General features: G+C 40.6%; 3 protein-coding genes across 4 annotated transcripts; all 3 read right to left on the reverse strand.

The window, feature by feature from the left end:
- Nucleotides 1-440: 440 nt before the first annotated feature.
- On the reverse strand, nt 441-7,818 carry pcyt2 (phosphate cytidylyltransferase 2, ethanolamine). Its single transcript, XM_026358998.1, has 12 exons — nt 7,533-7,818; nt 5,029-5,117; nt 4,734-4,895; nt 4,468-4,619; nt 4,344-4,385; nt 4,105-4,243; nt 3,921-4,003; nt 3,395-3,472; nt 2,838-2,903; nt 2,120-2,185; nt 1,833-1,921; nt 441-1,597 (listed from the first exon to the last, which is right to left on the reverse strand). Exons 1-12 carry the CDS (start codon nt 7,640-7,642, stop codon nt 1,474-1,476), a joined length of 1,200 nt encoding a protein of 399 aa, XP_026214783.1. The 5' UTR covers nt 7,643-7,818; the 3' UTR covers nt 441-1,473.
- Nucleotides 7,819-9,384: 1,566 nt separating this feature from the next.
- Nucleotides 9,385-14,165, reverse strand: sirt7 (sirtuin 7). The gene is made up of 10 exons (XM_026358997.1): nt 13,980-14,165; nt 13,722-13,859; nt 13,230-13,334; nt 12,830-12,900; nt 12,647-12,719; nt 12,450-12,548; nt 12,034-12,270; nt 11,709-11,789; nt 11,489-11,595; nt 9,385-11,312 (listed from the first exon to the last, which is right to left on the reverse strand). The coding sequence occupies exons 1-10, from the start codon at nt 14,082-14,084 to the stop codon at nt 11,105-11,107; spliced, it is 1,224 nt and encodes a 407-aa protein (XP_026214782.1). The 5' UTR covers nt 14,085-14,165; the 3' UTR covers nt 9,385-11,104.
- Nucleotides 14,166-14,273: 108 nt separating this feature from the next.
- Nucleotides 14,274-23,541, reverse strand: si:ch73-100l22.3. Of its 2 annotated transcripts, XM_026358994.1 has the most exons (10): nt 22,838-23,538; nt 22,299-22,424; nt 19,591-22,177; nt 19,384-19,511; nt 17,452-17,553; nt 16,875-16,991; nt 16,684-16,770; nt 16,411-16,527; nt 15,965-16,047; nt 14,274-15,451 (listed from the first exon to the last, which is right to left on the reverse strand). In XM_026358994.1, exons 1-10 carry the CDS (start codon nt 22,967-22,969, stop codon nt 15,292-15,294), a joined length of 3,639 nt encoding a protein of 1,212 aa, XP_026214779.1. In that variant the 5' UTR covers nt 22,970-23,538; the 3' UTR covers nt 14,274-15,291. The 2 variants fall into 2 exon arrangements, with proteins under 2 accessions (XP_026214779.1, XP_026214780.1); XM_026358995.1 differs by lacking the exons at nt 14,274-15,451; nt 15,965-16,047; nt 16,411-16,527; ... (1 more) ...; nt 16,875-16,991; nt 17,452-17,553 and adding an exon at nt 17,682-18,056 and having other exon boundaries at nt 22,838-23,541.
- Between the last annotated feature and the right edge of the window lie 504 nt (nt 23,542-24,045).

Genomic DNA, 24,045 nt, shown 5'->3' on the forward strand with positions numbered 1-24,045 from the left:
CTTCTCTGGGCTCTCAAGGAGCCACTGTGTAAAATATAAAATGTAAAAATGTTTATGTTCACTATTTCAGCCTCAAAATATCTGAAAAAAAAAAAAAAAAACTGCTCAGAGCAAATGTGTCATGATGTGTCAGTATGTGTACATCACGTGAAGAGCAGTCGGATAAGAGGCTGGATTCTTCCTACAGATGCTCCTCCGGGGGACTCGGGTTGGTGGATTAAAGGTTCTTTGTGTCCGTAATGAGGTGACAGTTTGCCGTGTTTGTTCAAATCTGGGAGCAGCATGAAAAGGGACAGGAGCAGTCGGATTAAGCAGTTTCTGAGCGGCTGTGGCCTCATTTCACGGACTCAATGAACCGCGACAATGTGCTGATCAAACAAAGATCCGTCGGCTGCACACATTTCTCTGCTGCTGTAAAACAGTCATCAGATGACACTTTGCCATGTTACGCATTTATTTAATAAAAGGGACATTCACAGATTGCAACATGGTGTTCGAAAGGTGACATTTCTCACCATCTCATATTTAAACTTTCTTCTCCCCGGCTGCCAACATCCCCCCCCTCCCCCACATATTTAAAAGCACAGACTTTTCCAATTTCCATCTATATAAGATGAATTAACAGGAAAAGCAACAGACAGTAAGCCTCAACAGTTTGACAGTGATATTGGGTCCCAGATCTTTAAGTTGCTGGATTGTCGTGAAAAAAAAAAACAGAGAAGAGCACATTCTAGTTTTGTAAAACACGTTTTGAACTGAGTGAAATAATCAACAACCTTACTGACAGCTGAAGAGACACTGCAGTAATTTAAACGTCCTGATACAGCCCTAACATTAGTTATAGCTTTAAAAATGAGGCACTACTCTCATTTACAGCGCAAAACGTCATTCAGCTCACGCTCTCTTACCCACAAACACTCACACACACACACACACACACTTGGTGCAAATTCAGGTGGTTACACAGTTATCCACAGTTCAAATTAGAAAACTACTTTATAGATTAATGGGATTTCTAAAAATTAATTCATTAATTCATTTGTAGAAATCCTGTTTTCAAGATTAATAAAAACATTGAAATTAAAATAAGTCTACATTTTGTAGAGCAAGTGTATTACAATTAGACATTGTTGAACTTTACTGATGACACTTAAGTAATTCTTTAAAAACTAATTTGGTTTAAAAATAACATAACTGACAATGCTGTTAATATTCTGTCAATAAGTTATCAATAATTACAAACCTAACACACTATTTCAACAGCTACAGAGACGTGTAGTGTGTAAATTCATAGACACAAACGATGCATGACAGAAGATAAAAACAATGTGGAGGACGAATGGTGTAATAGGATGTATATGGAGTCGTCCATACACACAGAAGCTGAGAGAAAGCGGTGTCCGCTGTCTTACAGCTGAGTGTAGAAGGAGTAAATGAGACGCAAAACCAGTTAGGCCTAGATCTGAGGTGTCACTAGTGAGCAGTCTGAGCTGCTGCAGCTTCAATCTGCTGCTCCTGCTGCTCTCTCTTCTTCATTGCCTCCATCACTGCAATCTCCTTAGCTTCTTTTTTCTGGTTCCTGGCTTCGAATTGCAGCCTAGACAGCAGAAAAAAAAGATAAAACAAAAGATGCAAAAAATAGTTTAGAGTCAAAATGATGTCCACTCCTCTTCAAAAGTATTGTAGGTATTTGCTGTCAAACCCAAATGTTTTCAGTCTACAGCAAAGGTAAAGGAGCTGGTCCGACTTTTCCAATGCTTTTGGAGGGGAGTGGATAAGAAATAAGATAAGATGAGAAGGAAGTGTAAGTTAAATTATGAGGAATCCCTGACCTGTTTTCAATGATCCTCTGGACAATATCATCAGTGGTGAGATTGTTCCCACTGTCAATGGTCTTAAATACCCCCCTCTTCTTAGGCTCCTAGGTTCAGAACACATACACACACACATGCTTTGGGTATCACAAAGAGCAAAGTCAAACTGTAGAGATACAGGAATCAGTCAAAAAATAAAAATAAGCCACTTATAAATTAGAAATCATCTCAAACATAAACCTATATAACAGATACAGTATATCACAGTTGTTTTGTTGTTGCACTTGAGAAGACCATGTACTCACAGCATAGGGATCTGAGCCATCCTTGTCTGGAAACACCTCAGTCTTGCCATGACAGACTAGGTCCACCTGCACAGTTACACAAGCACCACTCGTTAAACTAACCATCAACAACTATGAAGAAATGTAAACTGCATTCTTCCCGTACGTAGGTGTCTGTATGTATACATAAAGTGTTCACTGTGAAGTAACAGTGCTTCTCTATGAGGAATACTCTACTAGCACACCTTTAGTACTTTGCATATAAACCTCAATCATTAACTTAATTATATTTTGTTTGTACTTGCATATTATTAAAAAACAATAAAAGGTAGTGACAGTGTATGGGTTATTGTACATGTACAAATACAAATATTATGAACCTTAGTTTTTAAACTAAGGTTCATAATATTTGAAGAAAAGATGTGTGACACTAGGTTGAGCTAAAATGCTATGAACTGGCTTAATAATTCCTGATATGTTCAGGTTGATCAGGTCTATCTGACACATTTCTCCACAAGGGGGTGCCAGTGCACACAGATAATTTAAACATCATCTAATGGTCTGGAGTACATTGTCAAAAAGATTCCAGTAATCTGAAAGTGGATTTTACACAAATTCGGTCATTTAAGCTATAATATATTTAGTTTTGTACGTTAGTTACTTAACCTCCAACAATCACAGTCAGATAAAGGTCAAAATGAATAAAATACTGAACTGAAACCAAACAAAGGTAACTCACCTTAAAATGATCCAACAGGTCTTTGCCCACTGCATAAGGTGCACCAATCACAACCTCAGACACATACTGAGACAGGACAGTAGTGAGAGAAAAGACAGGATCATAAAATTAGCTTTTCTATTGATTAACCTTCTCCTGCCAGCACAGTGCATCAGTGCAGTCATGCACAAATGTCAAAGTTCAACTAAAGAGCATATTTTAAATACAGGACAGCTCAAAGTTTCTTTACTGCTTAAACTGTGTCAAATTATTTACCTCATCATCAAGCAAGTGAAACTGATGACAGAGCACAGAAATTCAGCACTTTTAGGATTATATTATATTATATAATGTGTTTGGTTTGTGCAACAATCTCATATGTAAGTTTAACTTGAACACAAACACACACACACAGTGCAGATGGGGCACAGAGACTCTTTGTTCTAGACTGATAGTGGACCAGCAGGAATGAAGCACACAGAGCCAAGTTCATGCTGCAGCGCTGTGTGTGGAGCAGAAATGCATCCCACTGTGCTAAACATTTTTCAGCCAGTGTGAGTGTGGGTGTGTAAACTCACTCGACAGGCCAAGACGCTCAGTGTTCTCTCATGGATGTTCATGATTGGATAGTTCTTTCCCTTGTATCGATTCACTTCCTGAACAGAGTGAAGAGTTCAGTGACTATATTTGCATTTTTGCCTTCATTTGCCATTTTGCATTCGATTCGTGGCCAACAAACTTTCACATGAAAACAGCAAGTTCAAAAGTATTACGTGAATACATTTCTATAACACCAAAGCTGCTAACAGTTAACAGGCTGTTGCCTTAACTTCCAAATATCGGTGAATATTCTTTGTCTTTTAGGTGAAGTGACGTGGAAATTTGCAACTGGACTTCCTTCTTGTTGAGTCGCAACATTTCACTACTCATCCGAGAATCTTTATCAGTCTGGTAAACAGGAAGTAAGTCCAGTTGCCATTACTCACTTTCCAGATAACTTACATGTGGTTCTCTTAAAAAAAACACTGACACATTTGAGATGGGTGAATTCCTCGCCCATCTGTGTAAATGTTGTTGCTGAGATATGTATGTGAGTAGCAGTACCTGGTCAAAGTGCAGACCTACAATGACATAGGGCTTCTCTGCCTGCTTATAGACCATCTCTAAAAAGTCAACATGGCCAATGTCTGGATTTGTTGTCAAGGAAAAAACTACAACATACACAGCAGAGATGTTACTTCCTGCAACTTAGAACATAATTCTGGTTATCACTACACAGCAAGGATACGGAAGAGGTCAAATGCTCCAGCAACATAGATGATGGTGTCTCCAGGTTGTGGTTCCTTTCCTGAGGCGAACTGGATGATCTTTTGGGATGTCTGGAGGAACTGAGACACTCCTGTCCATGGACTGTGGCCTTTAGGACCCTTGAATATAACAGAATACACAGTATTAAAATCACACAGGTACTTTCCAACCAGCCATACATTATGAGATTTTAACAACATACTAAGTTATGATATGTACCTTCCCAAAGTTGTCTGTGTGCTGCTGGTAATCTGGGTTATCCTGCAGAAATTATTACAGTGAAACAAATTAGATCAACATCAAAAGAACTGTCCATACACTAACACAGAAATGCTTAACTCACCATGTTGCTGTGGTGAGATTTGGTCATGAGAAGCATACGACCAACCAGGTCAGTGGTGGAGACACCCTGTGTGCGTTTACATTCCCGGTAACGTCCTGCACGCTTAACCTCTTCATATGTGTCCTTACCATCTACTGTCAGTGTGATGTCATCTGGTAAATATAAACAGAATTTTTCCATCACTAAGAAGGAATCAGTGACGATGAATGAACTTGGTGTTTCAAGACATGAGACAGGATTCAAAGAGCAGAATTTAACTGACTTACCTCCATGCACACAAAAGTCACAGTTGTACTTGTCCAGAGTCTCCAGGGTGGTGACGTAAGGTGCTCCCTCTACTATCTCATCCACCCACTTGATTGCCCGTACCATCTTGTAGCGTTCTTCCTGAGTGAAGACTGGAGGACCCTTGTGCTTGGAAATCTCCTCTTTGAGAGGTAGTTGAGGAATGAATTACTTATTATTACTAGGTATTATACTAGTTCACCAGAACACAGTATTCAAGCAATTGATTTATAAAAAGGTTTCACAAATATATCAGAGTGTGTGCAGCAGTGTTACCATCTGTATGCACTCCAGCTATTAGGTAATCTCCCATGCCTTTGGCTTGCCGTAGCTGGTTGGAGTGACCATAGTGTACCATGTCATAACTATGGAGACAGACAAAGAGACATCCTAAGCATGAAAAACAGACAAAACAGTACATAGGCCACAGAGAGTAAAACTACTCATTTATGTAAATGAGGGGCCAAAACACCAAAACATAAACACCACCTCTTTATATCAAACACTCCAGTACGACTCCACCACCCACTACGATTTCAATAATAAACATCTAGTAGAATTATCACCTCTCTCATAGTTTCCACTTGTAAAGTAGAATTGATTGTACAGCTGCTGTATTGAAAAGTGGCCAGTGAGTGCATAGCTATAAGGAATGTGTTTTTGTCCAACTGAAGCCTTCAAGGCTTCAAACATCTATGTTTGCAGAATAGCTTTGACTGTTTCATTGTTTAACATGATCTTTACTTCTTTTGTCTTTTATTAAAACCTTGCAGAGCAGAGCACCATGGGCTATATCCCCAAACACAGACTGATAGACCGCTTAACATGGTGAGTAAAAATGATAAAGGTTACTGGGAGAAAGGTGATGGTCACAGATACTATGTGTGCAGTGTGCTAATGTTTATTTGCTTTCCCCCAGTCAGTAACTTCCACATCTAATGTTTTGTGTTGATTTGGTTTGATAAGAATTGACTGTGTATGTTTTCACTGTTATGCTACGTTTTAAAACTCTTACATGATAATAACCACAACAAAAAAAAAAAGATGATGCAAGTGCTACTAATACTCATTTATATCTGCGTCCTAGTACTGTGATATTATTCAATCCCCAGGCAAGTTTGTTCAAGTCGATTAAAAAATGTGCTTTTGTTCAGCACATTGCAGCTGTTGTAAATCATTTATTAGCAAATGTGGGTTCATATTGCACTTTTATGTTAGTTTCTTAATTCAGAGATTAGAAATAAACAACATGACTGAAGATGGTTTGACTAACAACTTGACACTGATCCTTTTTATGCTCAGTTTCTCAGTTGATCCATAATTATTTTATTTACAGTTCAATTTATCTTATCTGTTTCCAAAAGATCACACAGCGCCTTTGTATCTCGTGTAGGCAGAGCGTCCTGTCCTCTAAAATGACATTACATCAGCTGTAAATAAATCCTCTTGAAAGTGACTGTGTACATGCAAATAAGGATTTGGTCCATGATTATTTTACTGTACTGATCTTCCACTAGCAAAAATGGGAGGGAACCTCTGCCCACCACAACATGCAGGTTTTGCATCACACTGAACAAGATGTTCACTATGCTAGTTATTTATAACCACCACATGAGATGGGCCATGTCAAACTAGCCATTACCACCTCGGTCAGTTCCTTGTGGATGAGTCTAGTAAATAATTGACGCACTATATATAAGCAGTCAGTTGTCTCTTGGGCTGTAGCTAATATCATGTGATTATCACGGCCTTTTCCTCATAGTACTGTGTGCCACAACAGCTCAAAAAAAAACAAAACAAAAAGCAAACAACCTCTGTAACTCATTTGTTGGCCCTGAGTGTTACAACCACATACCAGGTATTAATGTGACGGAGCACATACTTGTCCTCTCAAGACTTTTGCAGATTATTTTAAAGTAAACAACATCGGTCTAACCATCAGTGACAAGGGTTTACACAAGATAAGGTGGGCAGACTCAATTATTTATTCACAGTGATTCAGATGAGGTATGACTTAATAGCTTAACGCTACACACAGCCGACGTGGTTTAGATTTCACAACAATTTTTACAAGAAAAGCATCCTGACATTAGCTGAGGACCAGCTGCAGACATTTGCATTTCTAGCATCTCTAACATCTGTATGTGCAACACTTGACAGTTTTTAGTCTTGAGGTCCTTCCTATCCTTCAAATAACCATAGTTCCTTTTCTCTTTGGTTATAGTTTCATGTGGTCACACACAGAGTAACTTGTAGTAAAAATATGATTCATAAACTCAGCAGGACTGTGAAATTTTGACAGAGAGGATCTTGTCACACAAATCTATCCAATGTCAGTGCGCCATAAAAACCGTAAAGTAAAAGGACACTGCACACTTTGTTTGAGGAAGTGGTGATTATAAGTTAAGTTAAATATATAGTAATGTTAATAAGACCTGGGGAACACTGTATTTACAAATTCACTTTTATGAATAGGACTACTAGCGTAAACTACAACATTTTTGAATGAAAGGGTAACTAAAGTGTGGATATTTCGAGACAAACTGTCTCTCAATCACTTGACTCTACCACATGTCACTGTAATGTTAGAGATAAAGTAGTTAAACCCCTGTTGCTATGTTATTGACCGCTAATAGGTTAAGCACCTAGCTAGCATTCGCATGCTAACACCAGTAGTCTCTCGCATGTATGATCTGTCTCTTGTGATCCAGTACAGGGCAACAACACGTGTTAGAGTTTAATAAACTAGCAGAAAGTCAGTGCCGGGCACAGACACTCACCAGCCGTCACACCACAGCCGGACAACGCGCTTCCTTTTCTCCGGGCTGTGGACCGGTTCACTGCAGCCGGCTTCGTCCCGCTCGGTGGCGTGGTGGCCGTTTTTGATCATTTCGACACGGTCAGACAAACAGTGCTGTAGTCGTGTATCTATAAATGAGAGGTAGCGTGAGTTTCCAAACGTTTAACTCGGTCCAATCCGTTTTCTCGGAGGTCACTACACAGACCGGCTCCTCCGGCCCAGGCTTTCTGGAACAGACACCGAACGGGCCAACGCCTCCACGACGACGTCACATCGAACGAATCGTCTGACGCTGACGTGCTGATTGCGTAACTACCCGAGTCATGTGATCAGATTCGACCTATAAACAAACGGATGGAGGAGGAGGAGGAAGTAGTGGCACTGCAGCCCATGAGGTTATAGTAGTTTTTACTTGTACTGTGTGGTCCATCTGGAAATGTGGGACTGTTTTATTAGTAGCAATAATTAAAGATAAACCATGCAATATAAACAGTTTGGAGACTTGAGCCATGCACTCGAGCACACTTTACTACATAGGTCCACTGACAATCTGTTTTGTTTCATGTAATTTGGCGAAAAGATCATTTAAATTTAGTCATTTGGCAACTTTTATCCAAAGTGACCTACAAGAGAGGTACAAGACAAGCAAAGAATCCAAATAGCTGTGTCTTTAACAAAGCTGAATTGTGCTGTTCAGCCCATCACAGGTATTTGACATTGTTCAGTCATCTGTAGACCAACATGACTGATAGCATTATTGTAGATTTACTATCCAACAGTGTATAAAATAGTTTATTGTAATCCTAATAATCCAATAATAACTGATAAGTGAATGATAAAGACAGGTCACTCTTCTGTATACATATTTTTGTTTTGTGGATTTTTTTTTTAATATTCATCTACTTTTTATTCCAGAGCTTTATTTTTAATTATTATTTTTTTCCTGTAATCCATGAAATGTCTATAAAGATTGCAGGAGTCAGGAGAGAGTATAGTCCACCATATTCAGTTACTGAGCGCTGATTGCAGACTGGACAGAAGAGAATAGAGTGACTCATGTGTGATAGAGTGTCATATGTCGCACTGAGGTCAAGGATAATGAGAATGTTGAAGTAACCAGAGTCAGATGAGAAGAGGTCATTCGTGACTTTGATGAGAACAGTTTCAGTGCTGGGAAGAGTTCAGAAGCCAGGTTGAAATTGTTCAAAAAGGTTGTTGGATGTTAGCTGGGCTTTGAGCTGGGTTGCAGTAACATATTCCAAGAATTTAGACAGAAACCTCTTAGTGTTGTTCCTAAAGTCTACAGACTTTTTACAGAGATGTTTTTTTTTTTGTTTGTTTGTTTTTGACAAACTCTAGTCTGGTGTTTTTCTTTTTCCCTTTCTCCCCGAAATTTACCCTCTCTATTTACTCCACTGGAGTCTTTTGTTGATTGTTGACATTGACACTGATACCCGTCTACCGGTGTTGTTCACCTTGAGAACTGTGGTAAAGAGAGAATTATTCTGTCATCAATCCAATTTGTTTTTAACTTCTTCCAGCCTTTTAATGTTCCTGAACTCTCTTTTTAAGGATATATCAACTAGTTGTTTTGGCCACATAAACTTTGATAGGTTTTGGCTTTTCAACCTACTGATGTCTTGCTCAATGGCAGTGATCGTTCTTTGGACTTTATGACATTTAACAACAACAGGTTCCAAATGCAAAGGCAACACTCAAAATAAAATCTAGACCTTTGATCTTGTAACTTGTAAATTAACTAAAGAGGAAACAAAATACACACGCTTGTTAATGGAATAGCTAGATAACAGAAATCCACATGAAACAACAACTTAAAATAAGTAATTATTTATTGTCTGATATATACAACTTTTTTTGGCAAGACACAAAGAACTAATGACCCTTCACATCCAGTTTTAGCACTGGTTTGAGTTTAAGGAATGCTCAGCACTAGCTTATGAAGGCTAGTCTGCTCCGTCACAACGTCACACACAGTACAGTGCAGTGAGTGACTGGTAATACTACAGGAGATTCCTGAGACAAATAAACAAAGACAACTATTTGGTTGTGTCCTATTACAAAGGTAAATAGTTAACACAACACAAACTAACAACTGGAAAAAAAAAGTGAGATGAAAATGTAAACAAGGTACAGTAAACCCAGGTACAGTAGCAGATGTACTACATGACCTGCAAACCTGAGGATGGGTAACAGCAGAGCAAAGATGGACTCAGGTAACAAAACCATTAAAAATAAACCAAAATATATTTAAACTAAAACTCAATACAAGTAAGAAAAATCAATTTCAATTTAAAAAAGGCATATTTCCAAGTCTATAAAAAGACTTAATAAAAATATAATTTTCTCTAATCAACGCATTTTATTTTATTTGACCCCATGAATAGTTTTAATTCTCTTTACTAAAAGCTGTGACAACGCAGAATCCAGTAACTGGACTTCAAGTTGCTGCTGCTGCTGCTGTTGTACTAGATTATAAACACCAAATCAGTTCTGAAAAATAACACATCTCACCATCATATACAGTATCTCACACCACTGCACCAATTACAACAAATAATCTGATTTGGCACCTAAAACTTGTCTCAATGAGAAAACCTTTTCCCACTACTTTCCAAGCTTATAGGGTGCAAGTGTGAGACACTAAAAATAAACATTTCTCTGTAAATAGCAATTCTGTGGTTTTGTTGATCGAACTTTGTTGCTGACTATGCTGGCCATACTGGGCTAGTTCCAGCAAACACAGCTAGCTTAGCTGCCTTAAAGTTAATAGCATGAGGAAAACAGTAGCACAACAAAACCACTTTCAAATCTCATTGATGCCCAAAACTGTATGTTGTACAAAATAACTTCAAGTGCCACTTTCAAATGGCAAATACCCAGTCTTTCTAATACACACGCCCATGTGACTAAATCATACAGACATAACTAAAAAGTGTTGGTTCCCCTACACCTTTCTGAAACAACGCTCCATTGTCGAAATAACGTTTTTGTCATGCATACCTGCATGAATTTCACTTTCATAGAATAAAACAAAGAAAAGAGCTGCATTCCTGCTTCTTGCACAAATATCTTCTTAAATGGCTTAAACAAAAGCCCTCACAGCCCTTAAAATTAATTGTATTGTAAATTGTAACAATATTTCAAGCCACAGTATTTTTAATGTACATATTTCCAGACCGCAGTTGCAAATTTCATGAAGACGTTAGCCAGGGGAAATTTGAGCCCAAATTGAAGCCAAGAAAAATTGGTTGACCTCCAAGATCAAGGAATGTAGTGTCACCATACATCAGTTTTAGAATGAGACACAGGAAAAAACTGCATTTTTTTCTTTTAAAGTGGAAGGGTGCCAACCTCTTTAGGCATGTCTGTGTCAATGAAGCCACAATACTTAACAGCAAAGACAGCATCCTAAAGATTGAAGTCCAACTTGTCCTCATTGTGGGACAGAAATTTGAATCCCTCATTGGGATTGGCCACTGTTAGATGAAACCCATTTTACCGCAAGGTACGCAGTTTGATGAGTTCTCTTGATTATGCAGTTTTTTTCTTTTTCTTCCTTCCTTTGCTATAGCCTCGTCCAAACCATCCACCCTCCACAGCCGGAGCTTCTTCTGCTTGTCCTCCAGGGTTGATTGAGCAGTCCAGTCGCCCATCAGGGGGAGCTATAACCTCACGGGTATGACTGTTGACCTCTTCTGGACGCAGAGGTGTGGCTAGACTATAGATTGGGTCCTCCATCCTAATGAGAAACAAGGAAAGAAAATATTCCAAAATGTCAAAAGTATAATTTGACAAAACAACAAGAACTATTTTGATATTAGTGTGTGAATCCTTTATTAAACAAATTATGAGGACGTTTTACTAATACAATGAGAGACTTGCATACTGGGTATAATTATTCCATACAGTGCTTACCTGTCATAGACAGGAATCTGAAAATTCAGTTCCTTCATGAGGAGACTCATAACATCATCACACTTGCCGTGAATTTTTAGAACAGCCAGATCATCTTTTGGTGTCCACTAAACAAAAATAAGCACAACCATTTTATCCGCTGCCATACTGCAGGCCAACTACATTGGCTTTTTTCCACCATTTGTTTTTCATCTCAAATGTTGAAACTACCTGTACCTACCTGTAGGTTGACAATGTAGAGTTTGGGTCTTTTGCCTACCGGTCTGTTCATGCACCACAGACAGGCATATTTCTTGAGCACCTACAAGAGTGAAATACAACGCACGCAAGACTGAAAGTACTTCAAGAAAACTAAGGCATAAACTTCAAATGTTGTATAAAATGTCCTTCTAGATGAAAATAACTGTGTTTATATATTGGTATTACCCTTAATGATACAAGACTCGGTACATAGTAACTCTAAATACAATCAACTAATCTGTTCACTGGGCTACGGTTTATAGCTTCTAATCATAAGTATGGGTCAGCTCTGTTAGCAAACCTACCTTCAGACTGGAGCCTAAGCAGAGGATAACATCTGCCATCTTGGCGGCTTCTGCAGCTCCCTTCCAGTTCAGAGGTTGCTCCAGAGTGCCACGTTCTCCAAAGTGTACTATGGTGTCCCTGAGTTCGCTGCCACAGTGGTCGCACCTCCGGCCTGTTCCGTGGCGGTGCAGTGTTGTCCGCTCTGTTACATCAAATAGTCGCACATACTCCTTGACGGGAGAACAGAAGGTACACACCTGGAACATGAATGCAAACCCAGTATGTTAAGCTTTAAGTTATCAAACAGATGGTGCACCCACAGAGAAAAAGAGTTAAGAAATGCATGAGGGCACATATAGCCAATATTAATACAGTCAATCACAGAAACAGATCTGTAAAAACTGTTGCTGTGTGGATGCAAATAAATGCATTTCACCTCAATAAACATGTTTCCATGGAGCTCAGACAGGGCATTTCTTGGTAGACCACTACGTAGGTGAAGTCCATCACAGTTTTGAGAGACAACATGCTTCACCTATAGAGAAACACACACATTGTATATATATAGTAAATATCAGTGTAAATCCCAACAGAAACATCCCAGTGTACATCATCAGTCTAGTTCGTGTATACCATGTTTTGCTTATGAAGCATCCTGATGCACATGTGTGTGAGGGTCGGCTTGGCTTTACTCAGGTCAGATGAACTGTTTTGTAAAGAAAAATAAACAAAGAAAGAAGAAGACACAAGGGGTTAATTCACTTTAGAATGATTATGCAGCTAATTTTATGTAACTCTAATACCTACATATCTCACCTGACTGTCCGTCCCTTCTGCAGCTGGGTCCACACTCCATTAGGACCTCTGTAGTCCGGGATAGAAGCTGCCTGAAAGACGAGACAGCATCAGTAGATTCAAGATTCAAAAAACTTTATTAATCCCGGGGGGGAAATAGTTTTGCCTTATTACAGTTGTTCTCAACACAGACAGAAAGAAAGGGAACCACAACCAGGAAAGATCCAACATAAATACACAATAACAGCCATACAGAAAACTCAATATATGTACAGAATATGTAAGATATGTAAAATAGATGAATGACATTGGGTCTATATTTATAGCCTATTGTGGATTGACAGCAAGTGTACGACACAAAGTGTCGTAGTGTGAGTGTTTCAGTAGAAGTAGAAAACTGAAGATGCAGTACTTATCGTACCGTGCTGATCCCAGCTCCAGTGTAAACCACCAAGTGATTTGCTTGTTTGACTGCCACAGCCAGCTGCCTGACTTTATTTTTCAACTCATCAGCATCATCAAACACCTGCAGGTTGCAAAGGAAAAAAATCACATACCAGTACTTCACAAAAACATGCTGAAAGTAACAGCAGGTCATTAGTTTAAACCCCAGACCAGTGCATCTGTCTTTTTTTTTTTACTGTGTTTTTTCTTTATCTAGCCAACATAGGATTGCACAAAGTAGAGGTCAGGCTACTGACACAAGACCTCAAACTGCAATAAGCCTCAGACCAGAAAAGTGTATATTAAAATATAACATAAATATATTGAGATGTTTTCGTTATTGTAATGCACTAGCTATGGAGGATATACTGAAATAAAGTGCCTCTTGTCATACAAGCTGAAACAGACCTGAGATAAACACAGCCACTTAGCTCAGAGGCTGAAACCACACTGGGCCCGACAGTCTCACCTCCTCCTGCTTCCTCTTCAGCACATTTCTGCGGACTTGTCTCTTGCAGTGCTCGTCCACAGTGTCTCTGTGCAGCAGCAATATAGCGGCCTCTTCCTCTGTCCGCTCGTCCTCTGGTTTCTTCAGGACCCGTCCAACCTACAATCACCACAAGAATAAAAGCCCCAGCTAAAAACACCACATAGCCAGTAATTCACAGCTATTTTAGCCGGCTAGCTTGGCAGTAGCAGCCCTAAATGCGCTGTTTTCTCATCCTACCAGCTTGAAGATGTTCCTCTCGCTTTCCCGCTGCAGTATTTTGGCCTTTTCTGAGGCTTTTCTCTCGGCCCGTGAAGGAATACCGACACCTGGCTCCTCTGCCATCCTGGTTCAAACCAGCTGAGCAGTAGCTTTCTATTCAAAACAAAGCTCACAGGCTGAGGGAGCAGCGACTGCCGGACCGGATGTGCTCCGTACAAACACAAGGGGGAACCCAGAGCAGCGCCACCTGCTGCCCGGAGGCTGCTTTTAATAAGGTGTCAGCTTCCCACAAACTTCACCCCAACATTCAAGTGTTAGGAAACATTTATTGTCAACCACAAATAAATAACAAACAAGACAGCTCCAGTATGACTAAGAATAAAAAAAGGGTTTTGGCCGTAATCCCAATACTCTAGGACAACTATTTAAGGCAACACCTGGGAGTAAAACACTATCGTGTGTGGGCACAAAATACTATAAATATCATACTAAACTGGTTAAATATGTGCTAATACATGTGGAGATTGTTGTTTGTGGTGGCACCGAACCAGGCACGTAACAGCAAGGAACTGAGAACTTCAGTGTTGAAGTCCATGGTACAAAGCAGAGATTTAACATTGAACACATGGAAAAACACTGATACACCAAAAACTAAACTGGATAAATACGTTTTAAAGCTTTGACACAGTATAGCAGGATAACTACAGGTAGTTTTAAGAGGCCTGATGCAGAAATTCCTAAGAAAAATACAGATTTTAATGTATAACAAAACACTATAGACTTCTGTTGAAGAAATATATTTTTGCTGCTTTCCTAAGCCAATCATCTCACAAGAGTTTTCCTGTCAGCCATATTGCAAAACACTGGGTTATTAAAATATGCACAAGGAGTGGAGCCATTGTTAATATTAATAGTTTTCCTTCAGGTGTGGTGTACAGCTTTAAATTTGCAGCTAAACTGTATATTTTTGCGAACTCAACATTTGTCCCGCTAAAACATTCACAACTAAAGTTGGTGAAGAATTGAAATAGAAATTCTGTTGCAGACAGAGCAGCTGTAATGATGTTTTATCCCCACTTCTGAACATCCACTCAGTGTCAGTAGTCTTACACTACATTGGAACTGTAGTCACTATTGTATTATACAGTCTGGTTGAGTGTAAAATCCCGCTGAGCACTGAAATATAAAATATAATAATATATAAGTCAGCAACAGGCATCACTTGGTGTCAAATTTGGATTTGGAAACTCTCAAGTGATTAGTTATACAATATTCATGTAATCGCTAGAGGCCTTATTACGATTCCACACTGGGGCCAATTAAGAAAGTGTCATCGGGGTCTAGAGGAGTAAGTGCTTTTGGGGACCCTCTGAGGATTTGCTCTGAACTGTCCTCGTTTGGTTTCCAGTGGCTGCTCGGCAGAGAATCCAGTCTTGTGTCCGGTCCTCGTTACAACTCCCCGGTGCCTTTCTACTGCCTTTTTCTGGATACTGGAGAGAGGAGAAGACTGGTGTTAGCCACTGACAAAGGTACTGCCAACAAAAAAAATTAGCCTATGGTGCAAGATTTTGAATTAATAAAACAGTTAGGTGTTAATTAGCACTTCTGAAAATGTATAGTTAGGTGTTTTAACTGTAAAAGGTGCTATCTCCTAAGTTAGGTATAAGCACCTAAATAATAAGTCTCATTGACTTTAATCTATTTTAAGTCTATCTGTTCCAATACTTGCTCACATGAAAAATGGGTCGGTTCAAACACAAGGTGCTATCTTCTAAGTTGTGTATCAAATCCAAATGTAAAAACCTGGAAATGAAAGCTAAAATGTTGATCTTTTAAATGCCTACATGCCTTTATGAATGTTCACACACACACACACACACACACACACACACACACACACACACACACACACACACACACACACACACACACACACACACACACACACACTAACAATATGAATACCCCTAAAGCAACAGAGACCTGGTCCATTGAAAACTCACAGCATTCCTCTCTTTCTTTCCAGAGATTTTTGCGTTGCAGTGGACAGAGAACTCTTTCCTCTGGGCTGGCCTGCTTGTCCACTCTAAACAACACAGATACACACACACAAAGGACATGAATCTACAGAATAGATTGTCTTTGCGTTACTTCCCAATTATATTATAATACAACTATTACAATGTAGGTCATGTAAAAAGTGCTGCATTGTGCAGCTGTGTGAAACTTTGTTGAAAAACTTATTTGTATTGGGAATTGGAAAGATTTGAACTGGATTATGTTTGAATTCTGATCATACTGTGTAGTGTTTAGTTTCGCTCACAGTCACATCCTACTAAACTAACCTTTTTCTTTTTATTGTAATTATGTATAACTGTTTCACCTATTTAGAGGGACTGCACCATGTGTATGATTGTTTCAGCTTTACCAGAGCTTCTGAAAAGGTTACCTGTCGCCTGAGCTCTCTCTCTCTAGCCAGCTCTCTGTCCCAGCTGATCAGCTGCATCCTCTCTCTGGCTGACAGGCTGAAGAATATGTCATAAACCTCATAACGTGCGGCACGCAGCTGGAGGGGCAAACAATTACAGAGCAGATGATGGCTTAAATGAATTGAATCACAGTGTTGTGGCAACTGCTAATAGAGGGAATAATGGCTCATTCGACAGTGTAGAGTGAACAGGAGAGAGGTTAACAGATGTTTACAGCACTTTCGTCCTAGTACCTGGAGAGCGACTCTCTCCTGCAATAAGAGGTCCTGTTTGCTAGTTGGGCTCTGCGTCTGGAAGGCCTGCAGGAGCTGCTGTGTGTCCTAGATGTTCGAAAACACACACACAAACTGAGCTGTAATCTGCATATAAACAGCATTTATTCATTTTATGACACCTATAATGTGGCACTACTGTCTCCACTCACCCTGATGGTGCGCACCAGCTGCACCACTCTCTGGGTCCTCAGCAGCCTGCGAGTCAGAAAACCCTTCACAGCTGCTGACAGCAGGGGGCGGTAGCATTCTGAGGGGGGACTGGAGGGCTGAGGAAGAGGAGGAAGATGAGAGAAAGAGTGATGGGGACCAGAGGGGATAACAGAGGAGAATGCTAATTCCACCAATGACAACCAATTAATTTCCCACACAAGCAGTCAAGGTCTTCTGGTTGGCATCTGTTTAGTGCATCAATGCAAGTGGACTCACAGCTCATCATTATAACAGAGAATAATAAAAAGAATAATAAACAGCTGATATTCTGTCACTCACTTGTAGATTCTAAAGCTGTTGATTCTAAAGCTGTTGCTTTAAAGCGATATGTAGTTAATGTAGTTGAAATAAGGACGAGCTGCTGGTATTAGAGAACGGATGATAGGGGTTACTAATGAGGAACAAGACATCAAGGGGGGAGCAGGTTTCACCTGAGTGTGTCAGTGATGAATAAAAATAAAAGCAGGACAAGCTTTTCGCATCACTGACATTAGCGAACAAATATGATGGTAATACCTGCGAAAGGGTAGAAAAGGTCAACGTGTCCCCTAGACGTGAGGCCGATGTGGAGCAGGGGAAGGACACGCTCTGGAGGAGACGGTAACGCACTGCTAATGCCTGAGAGAGAGAGAGACAGACATATGGGTGGAGGATAGGAACAAGAGGAGAAGGTGCATGTATATGTGCAGGCACACATGCATGCATTGGGGAGCAGACAAGGGTGTAAAATATTGAATTGGAAGGGACAGCAAATGAGGCAGGAGGAAGAAATTAATTGAGGGTTGAGAGAAAGCGACAGAAGGGGAGACATGGGGCACACAGGCAAGAGGGATGAATTGAGAGAGGGAGCAGCGGAGGAGAGGGACAGTGGGGATGATGAGACAGGAACGATGGAGAAAATTAATAAAGCCAGAGAGTAAAAATGGCATTGGACAAGGTATGAGACAAAGCAAAGAGAGGGGAGGGATGGGAGGGGGGGACCATTAGTGGTGGCACTCGGCAGGACGATCTGGCACTTAACCACAGATGCTCATGAATTAAACAAATTTTCCTTTCCCTTTCTGTGTCAATTCCCCCAGCCCCTCCTCCCTCTACCAGAGAGTCTAGCCAGCTCGCTCTCTCTTCACATCACAAATGATGGAAGGACAGAGGGGAGACAAAAAGAAGTCTTTTTATTAAACAGCTTATGTTAATTATATTGTTGTTAAGGATACATAAATTAAACAGAGACTGTGATTAGCAGGGCAAGGACACTGTCCAAGAACAAACACACACTGGAGAAAGAAGAGCTGGTTGCCAGAGAACACCAAGACTCCTTGAAGTCTTGCTTGTGCACTCACACAAAAACGGGTGACCATGCCAGCTCGCCTCTAATAATATAACAGGCATATAATAAACATTTATGACAGAATTCCTGTTTTTGTTTTAGGTTTTTTTAACCGAGGAGAGTCTAAAGGTCTCTTGTAATGAACAGATGTTTGTAGTATGCCCACAACCCAGGTTTCAAGCATTTCTAACAGGTAAGGTGATAACGTGTAATAATGTGTGTGTATGTGGTCACATGTGGCACAGTGCCAGAGCTGTTCAAAGGTTTATTTTCTTAGTTCAAGATCATTTAGGGTCAAAGTTAAATCACAGCTTAGTGAATTGGTCAGAACGACTCACAACATGTTCCATTTGAAAAGATGGAAACACTGGACTAGACATAAATTCTTAATTTCTCATAGGTGACTTTGGGTGGAGTAAAAACCTTGGTAGAGAGAATTGTGGTAGCTGCACAGGAATTACGTAGTGCTAGTTCTGTACAGCAATAAGTGATGCAATCTAATGCAAGAAGCGGACCAATGGGATGGGGAATGTATCATTAACTGTGTCTGAACCATATTTAGAGTTATGAAGGTCTGGTAGTTTTGGTGTCTCAGACACATGTAATTTCAGACCTTCTTTTATTTCCTATATATTATCCTATATTGTTTTGAACTCACAGCAAAACAACAATAAACTTGCCATTTGCAGGTCAAGACCATAACCCCAAAACAAACTGCCAGATTCTCTTTCTTGTCTGTAGCAGTCAGTCCCAAACTAATTTGTGTACTGACAAGATTCTCACAATTATGTCAGACTGTGAATGTGATGAGCTGCACATTACACTTACGACAGGTACAGGTGCAGGACAAAAAAACAAACACAAAAGCAGGGAAAGGGAAAGAAAAGAGATTGTCTGCAAGCTCACAACCTTTTTAATACAATATTGCAACCTACTGAATGAACTTGTGTGTAACTGTATTATTTGTGTTATCAGATAAAGCAATATACTGCTGTCATGTATTTCTGAACTTCATTTATCCATATCATTTATTTAAATTTTTGTTTGTTATCATCTTTGTTATCTTAACAACATCTGATTATTTACCACATATTACTAATACTCTGTCCCCACTGTCTCACCTGTAGTAGTTCTTCCTGTTGTCTCCGGTGTTCATCTTGTAGGGCTCTGATTTGAGCAGCGTGGACCTGTTTTAGTTGCTCTTGCACGTCCTTTTGACTGCCATTGCCTCCGTTCACGATGACTGCAGCTAAAAGTCAGTAAACACAACAACATATGGTGAAATGTGCAGATAAACTGGTGACAAGATGTCCCTGTCTGGGTCTTACCTCTGGGAGTGCTGGAGTTGGGTCTGACCACTGAACCAGCTCCTGCTCTGATATCTGGACTTCTATCCTGTGCCTCCTCTGTCCCGTACATAAGCAGCCTCCGTTTGACCTTGGACACACCACCCTGACCTTCACCTCCACTCTCTGGGGTCAGGTGCTTCTCCTGAGTAGGACGAACTTTTGAACCTAAGTCGGACCCTGACTCATCGATGAGCCATAGGTCGGAGGGTGTGTCCACATCATACGACTGGTTAAGAGATGGTGAGTGGGTAGAGTCGTGACCTTTACCAACTGTCTCGTTCCTCCTGTCCACTGGATGGTTACTGGTGTCTGAAAGCACTGAGACATTACTTGGAACTGTAGATTCAGGTGGAACATTTCGGAAAATATCGGGAATGCGCATCCGCTGTGCCATGGAGAGAAAACATTTAGCAGACGTCTGCTGCTTTCTACAGTTAGAAGTCTTGGTTAGTCCTTCTTTTCCAGTCCCCTTTTCCTTTCTTCTCTCTGCAGTTATGGGTTTTACTACTCCCAGTTCACTTATGTTAACTCTTTCAGTTCCCTTTCCCTGGGCTAATAGAACATCATCTGTGTCACTAAACCTAGGTTCAGATCTTGTGTCTTCATGCATGTTATGGCTATTGTCGAATGATTGCCTGCATGGCCACTCTCTGTACTCTACTTTATCAACATCCCCCAGCTTGTTGTCAAAACAGTCATCACCTAGCTGCAAATGTAGATCACTCTCAATTTTCTCAGAGTGCTTAATAGCTTTAAAACTACACTCACTCTGTGTGTTGCTCTCAGTTTGACCGCGATTCTCCAAGTTTTCCTTCACAGTGGACTCTAGATCTGAGATCAGTACCTTCAGACTGGACAGACCAGACTCAAGCTGATCTATGTGCTGTGAGCTCCTGGCTAAATCCGTCCCCACTGGTACATCATGCTCAACCACAACACTGACAGGGGAAGCAAGTGCTGTGTCAATGTTTGGATGTTCCAGGATACTTTCTATATTAGTCTTGTGATCTTCATTCAAATTTGTATTACCCGCAACATCCTTTGTCCCATCTGAAGCTTTTCCATCTTTGCTGCTGCCTCTGCTTTTGCAGTGAACAGGGCTCTTACAGAGGTTCGGAACTGGGATAGTGTGATACTTCCCTACTCCTTTGTATAAAGCTGTGGGACAGGTGGTCAAGTAAAAAGCTTGTTGAACCTGAGAGGTGTCTGTCGACATGGGCTGTTGTTGGAGGAGGGCACCAATTTCTTTAGGCTCGGATATGACCTCTTGAGAACTGTTCAGCTTATTATTTTTGTAGACTGCATCTTCCTCCACACTATGCATTTCCTTCAATTTCCCATCTCCCGGTGAATTTCTGCTTTCAGAATTAATATTTTTGTTTTTTCCAACAAACTCACTCTCCATCATCCTCTCATTTTCCCAGGATTTCTTTGCCTTTGACATTTCCATTGTTGGGATAAAAAAGCCTCTCCCATCTTTAGTCCTCTTCCCCCCTGCAGTCACAGTTCCCTTGTATGGGAACTCGTCATTCTCTTTATCAGAGAGGCTCTGCTCCTCTGCCCTTGCTCTTGGCTGTTCTTGGGACCTCTCCTGGATTTTAGTGTTTTTGGCTTGGTTCCTAAGCATCCGCTGGCGCCGCCGATACTCCTGAGATTTCTTCAGCAAGGCCTGTAGGCTCAGACGATAAGGCTCCTCAGATGGCTCTGTTTCATCTGTTGGTTCTGTTTCTTTGGGATCAGGCTGAATATGCAGAGCTGTTTTTGGACAATGATGAGTGCTTACGGTCTGTGATATCTCTGGGCTGTTTTCAGAGACCTCTGGGACCCCAACTCTATCAAAACTGTGCTCTTTATCAAGGTCAACTATTGTGGAAAAGGGAGGGTTTTCGTCCCCCTCTGCCACATCCAGATGATATTTTTCAGACTGCTCCTCTGGTACATGGTCACATGTGACAGAATTCTCCTGAAATGTGCAACAAATGTCTTTTGTGCATATGAAGTTATTAGAAAAGGATGACTCCTGTCCACTCCTTTCTAATTCCTCTCCATCTATGGGAGGGTAGTTAATAATATCCGGCATCTTAGAGACTGTGTTTGAGGTGTTGTGAAGGAAAAAAGCTCCCATATTATAAACTCCCTCTGAGGACCCAAAGGCATGGCTCCCACTCCCTAATTCCAACCTTCCAGAGACACTGATGGTGTTTTCGACATTCTCATGGGTTATGTAACCTGAGGAAACTGACTGGTGGCTTGCACCAATAAGTAAACTTGGTTCTGGGCCCTGTTGGCTGTCACGTTGGTCAATAAGGCATCCTTTATGATAACTTTGCTGAGGTGTCACATTACAAGTGAAAAAGGCACTATATGTTGTTGACGTCATCGGAGGAAGAGGAACGCCGTCCTTTTGATTCCTTACAGATGGCGGTGAGAGCGATGCACTATTCATTGTTCCAACAAAATAATTAATCTGTGACTCTGCTCTATCACAGGTGTTATGGGTGGATAAAGATTCTGTGTTAATCTTTGTCTCTTGAAGCAACTCCTCCAGTGTTGGCGTCTTTCTTAGCTGCAATTTATGAGAAAACAGTAAACAATGTCAAAATTGTTCTCATGCAAGGCAGCAACACAAGCACAAATACATGCTAGACTTGCCAAGACGAACGCTGAAAAATTAGGACTTAAATTACCTGAACACTATGGAGCATAGTTTGCACATAGGCCATTCGAGGATCATCTTTCAACCTCCTATGGCCAGCAGCTTTCTGCGCTGCATCTCTGTGGTGCTGCATCTCCTCTCTCTGCTCTCCAGAGAGCTGTTGTCATCGGAAAGCAGAAATGGGATTTCGTGAATGGTTCAAATGAGGGGTGCAACTAAACTTCACTACCATAAGCAAATATTTTGTTGTACATTTTATTTTCACGAATAGAACAGTTAGATTTATAAAATATTAAATATGTTTTTAAAAATGCACATCACAGATTCCTACATTCCCAGGTGACTTTTTACATGGCAGTATGTTTACAGGTGACAGTGAGCAGTAACACCTATCATCTATTATCTAAAGGATTTCATCGCTGCTACAGAAAGACAACCAACGTGACACTACACAAATCAGCAAATGGCAACAGCTTTCAACAGAGGTTTACTTCGCCTGCGTCTTGTTAGCTGACAATAAACCTCGAGTTGTTAGTTATAATTTTAATGGGACTGAAGTCGAGTTCATACCAGGGGAGGAAGTATCGGTCGTCCATAGAAGCAGATAAGAGAGGATGCAGTTGATGCTTTGTTGTGTTCCTCCTCCTCACTTTTCCTCAGCTGGGAGAGACGATGTTGCACAAACGTGTCGTAGTCCTCCATCAAGTTGCATCGGGATACCGTAAAAGTAACGTGAGATAGTTTAAAAGCTGACTAACATGGAAATGTTAGCTTGTTATCTTGTTTTGCTAACGTTGGTTAGCACTAGCACTAGCTAGCTAACCCAGATAGCTAAAACGTAGTTAGCCCGTTAGCATCTAATACCAAACTGGTGTGGTAAAAAAAAAAATGATTAAAAACGTAACAGAACAACACAAAATAGAAGCAGGTCAGCTGTAAAACGTTGCCACATAACAGAGTCCAGACAGCCAGCATACAAAGGTCTCCATCAGGACGGAGCAGTGTTTACATTTTACCCGCCTCTGCTCCCGGAGCAACACACGGCGACAGTTGGAGCGCGTCGAGCAGCCTTCAAACCCCGGACTGGAGCAGCGGCATGGAGTTAGCAGCTCTCCCTCTAATAGACACATTTAAAACGCAAAACACGACTTTTATTTACTAGTGGTAATAGCACAGCAAATAAACAAGTACATCAGTATTGACGACATAACTATGAAACCTGTGTGATTACAGAGAACAGGTGACGGGGAGCCGTGTTTTCAGATGAACCACAGCGGCTGGGAGCCTGTTGACACCCGGACACTGCCCCCTACAGGCTGCACCGGCCAAGGACATGGACACGGACAGAAACTACAGCCAGAGCTGCTTCTTATGTTCATTCAACACGGATTAAGCCTGAAGACACCCAATAAGTGAGAAAATAGTCCTCAATGTCTACCTCGTTTGATGTGTATAAAAGCCAGAAACAAACGATTTCACTCAATACATCCTCTCCTTTCTTAAAAAAAAAAACCTACCTGATTAATGACTTGTGAACTGTGCTCGTTTCAAATTAAACCTTGCATTTGCTGTTTGAAACAAAAGGTGAATGATTAAAAAGATTTCAAGTCAGAGCATCCCAGTAGACTTTTGTTTATCTTTCACACTTAATAGTTTTAACAGTCACAGCAGGAAAAGCACAGATGAAACTAACAACACAAACTATTACAACACAGCAATTAGAGATGTTTTTAGTTACACCTCTGTTTGACAAGTCAAAAGAAAAGTCTGTATGGTGT

Source organism: Anabas testudineus, chromosome 1 (assembly GCF_900324465.2).
Source record: "Anabas testudineus chromosome 1, fAnaTes1.2, whole genome shotgun sequence".
Lineage (NCBI taxonomy): Eukaryota > Metazoa > Chordata > Actinopteri > Anabantiformes > Anabantidae > Anabas > Anabas testudineus.

Coding starts and splice junctions, on each gene's coding strand:
- pcyt2 (XM_026358998.1), bottom strand. CDS start 7,642: ATGATCAAAAACGGCCACCACGCCACCGAGCGGGACGAAGCCGGCTGC. Junction 2,186..2,837: donor ACCTGTTGGATCATTTTAAG/GTGAGTTACCTT, acceptor GTAACTGTGCAG/GTGGACCTAGTCTGTCATGG. Junction 1,922..2,119: donor ATGGCTCAGATCCCTATGCT/GTGAGTACATGG, acceptor TTCTGAACCTAG/GAGCCTAAGAAGAGGGGGGT.
- sirt7 (XM_026358997.1), bottom strand. CDS start 14,084: ATGGCAGAGGAGCCAGGTGTCGGTATTCCTTCACGGGCCGAGAGAAAA. Junction 13,335..13,721: donor TGAAGAGGAAGCAGGAGGAG/GTGAGACTGTCG, acceptor TGCAACCTGCAG/GTGTTTGATGATGCTGATGA. Junction 12,549..12,646: donor TGCTTCATAAGCAAAACATG/GTATACACGAAC, acceptor GTTTCTCTATAG/GTGAAGCATGTTGTCTCTCA.
- si:ch73-100l22.3 (XM_026358994.1), bottom strand. CDS start 22,969: ATGGAGGACTACGACACGTTTGTGCAACATCGTCTCTCCCAGCTGAGG. Junction 16,992..17,451: donor CCTTTTCTACCCTTTCGCAG/GTATTACCATCA, acceptor CCTCTTCCTCAG/CCCTCCAGTCCCCCCTCAGA. Junction 16,771..16,874: donor AGCTGGTGCGCACCATCAGG/GTGAGTGGAGAC, acceptor TCGAACATCTAG/GACACACAGCAGCTCCTGCA.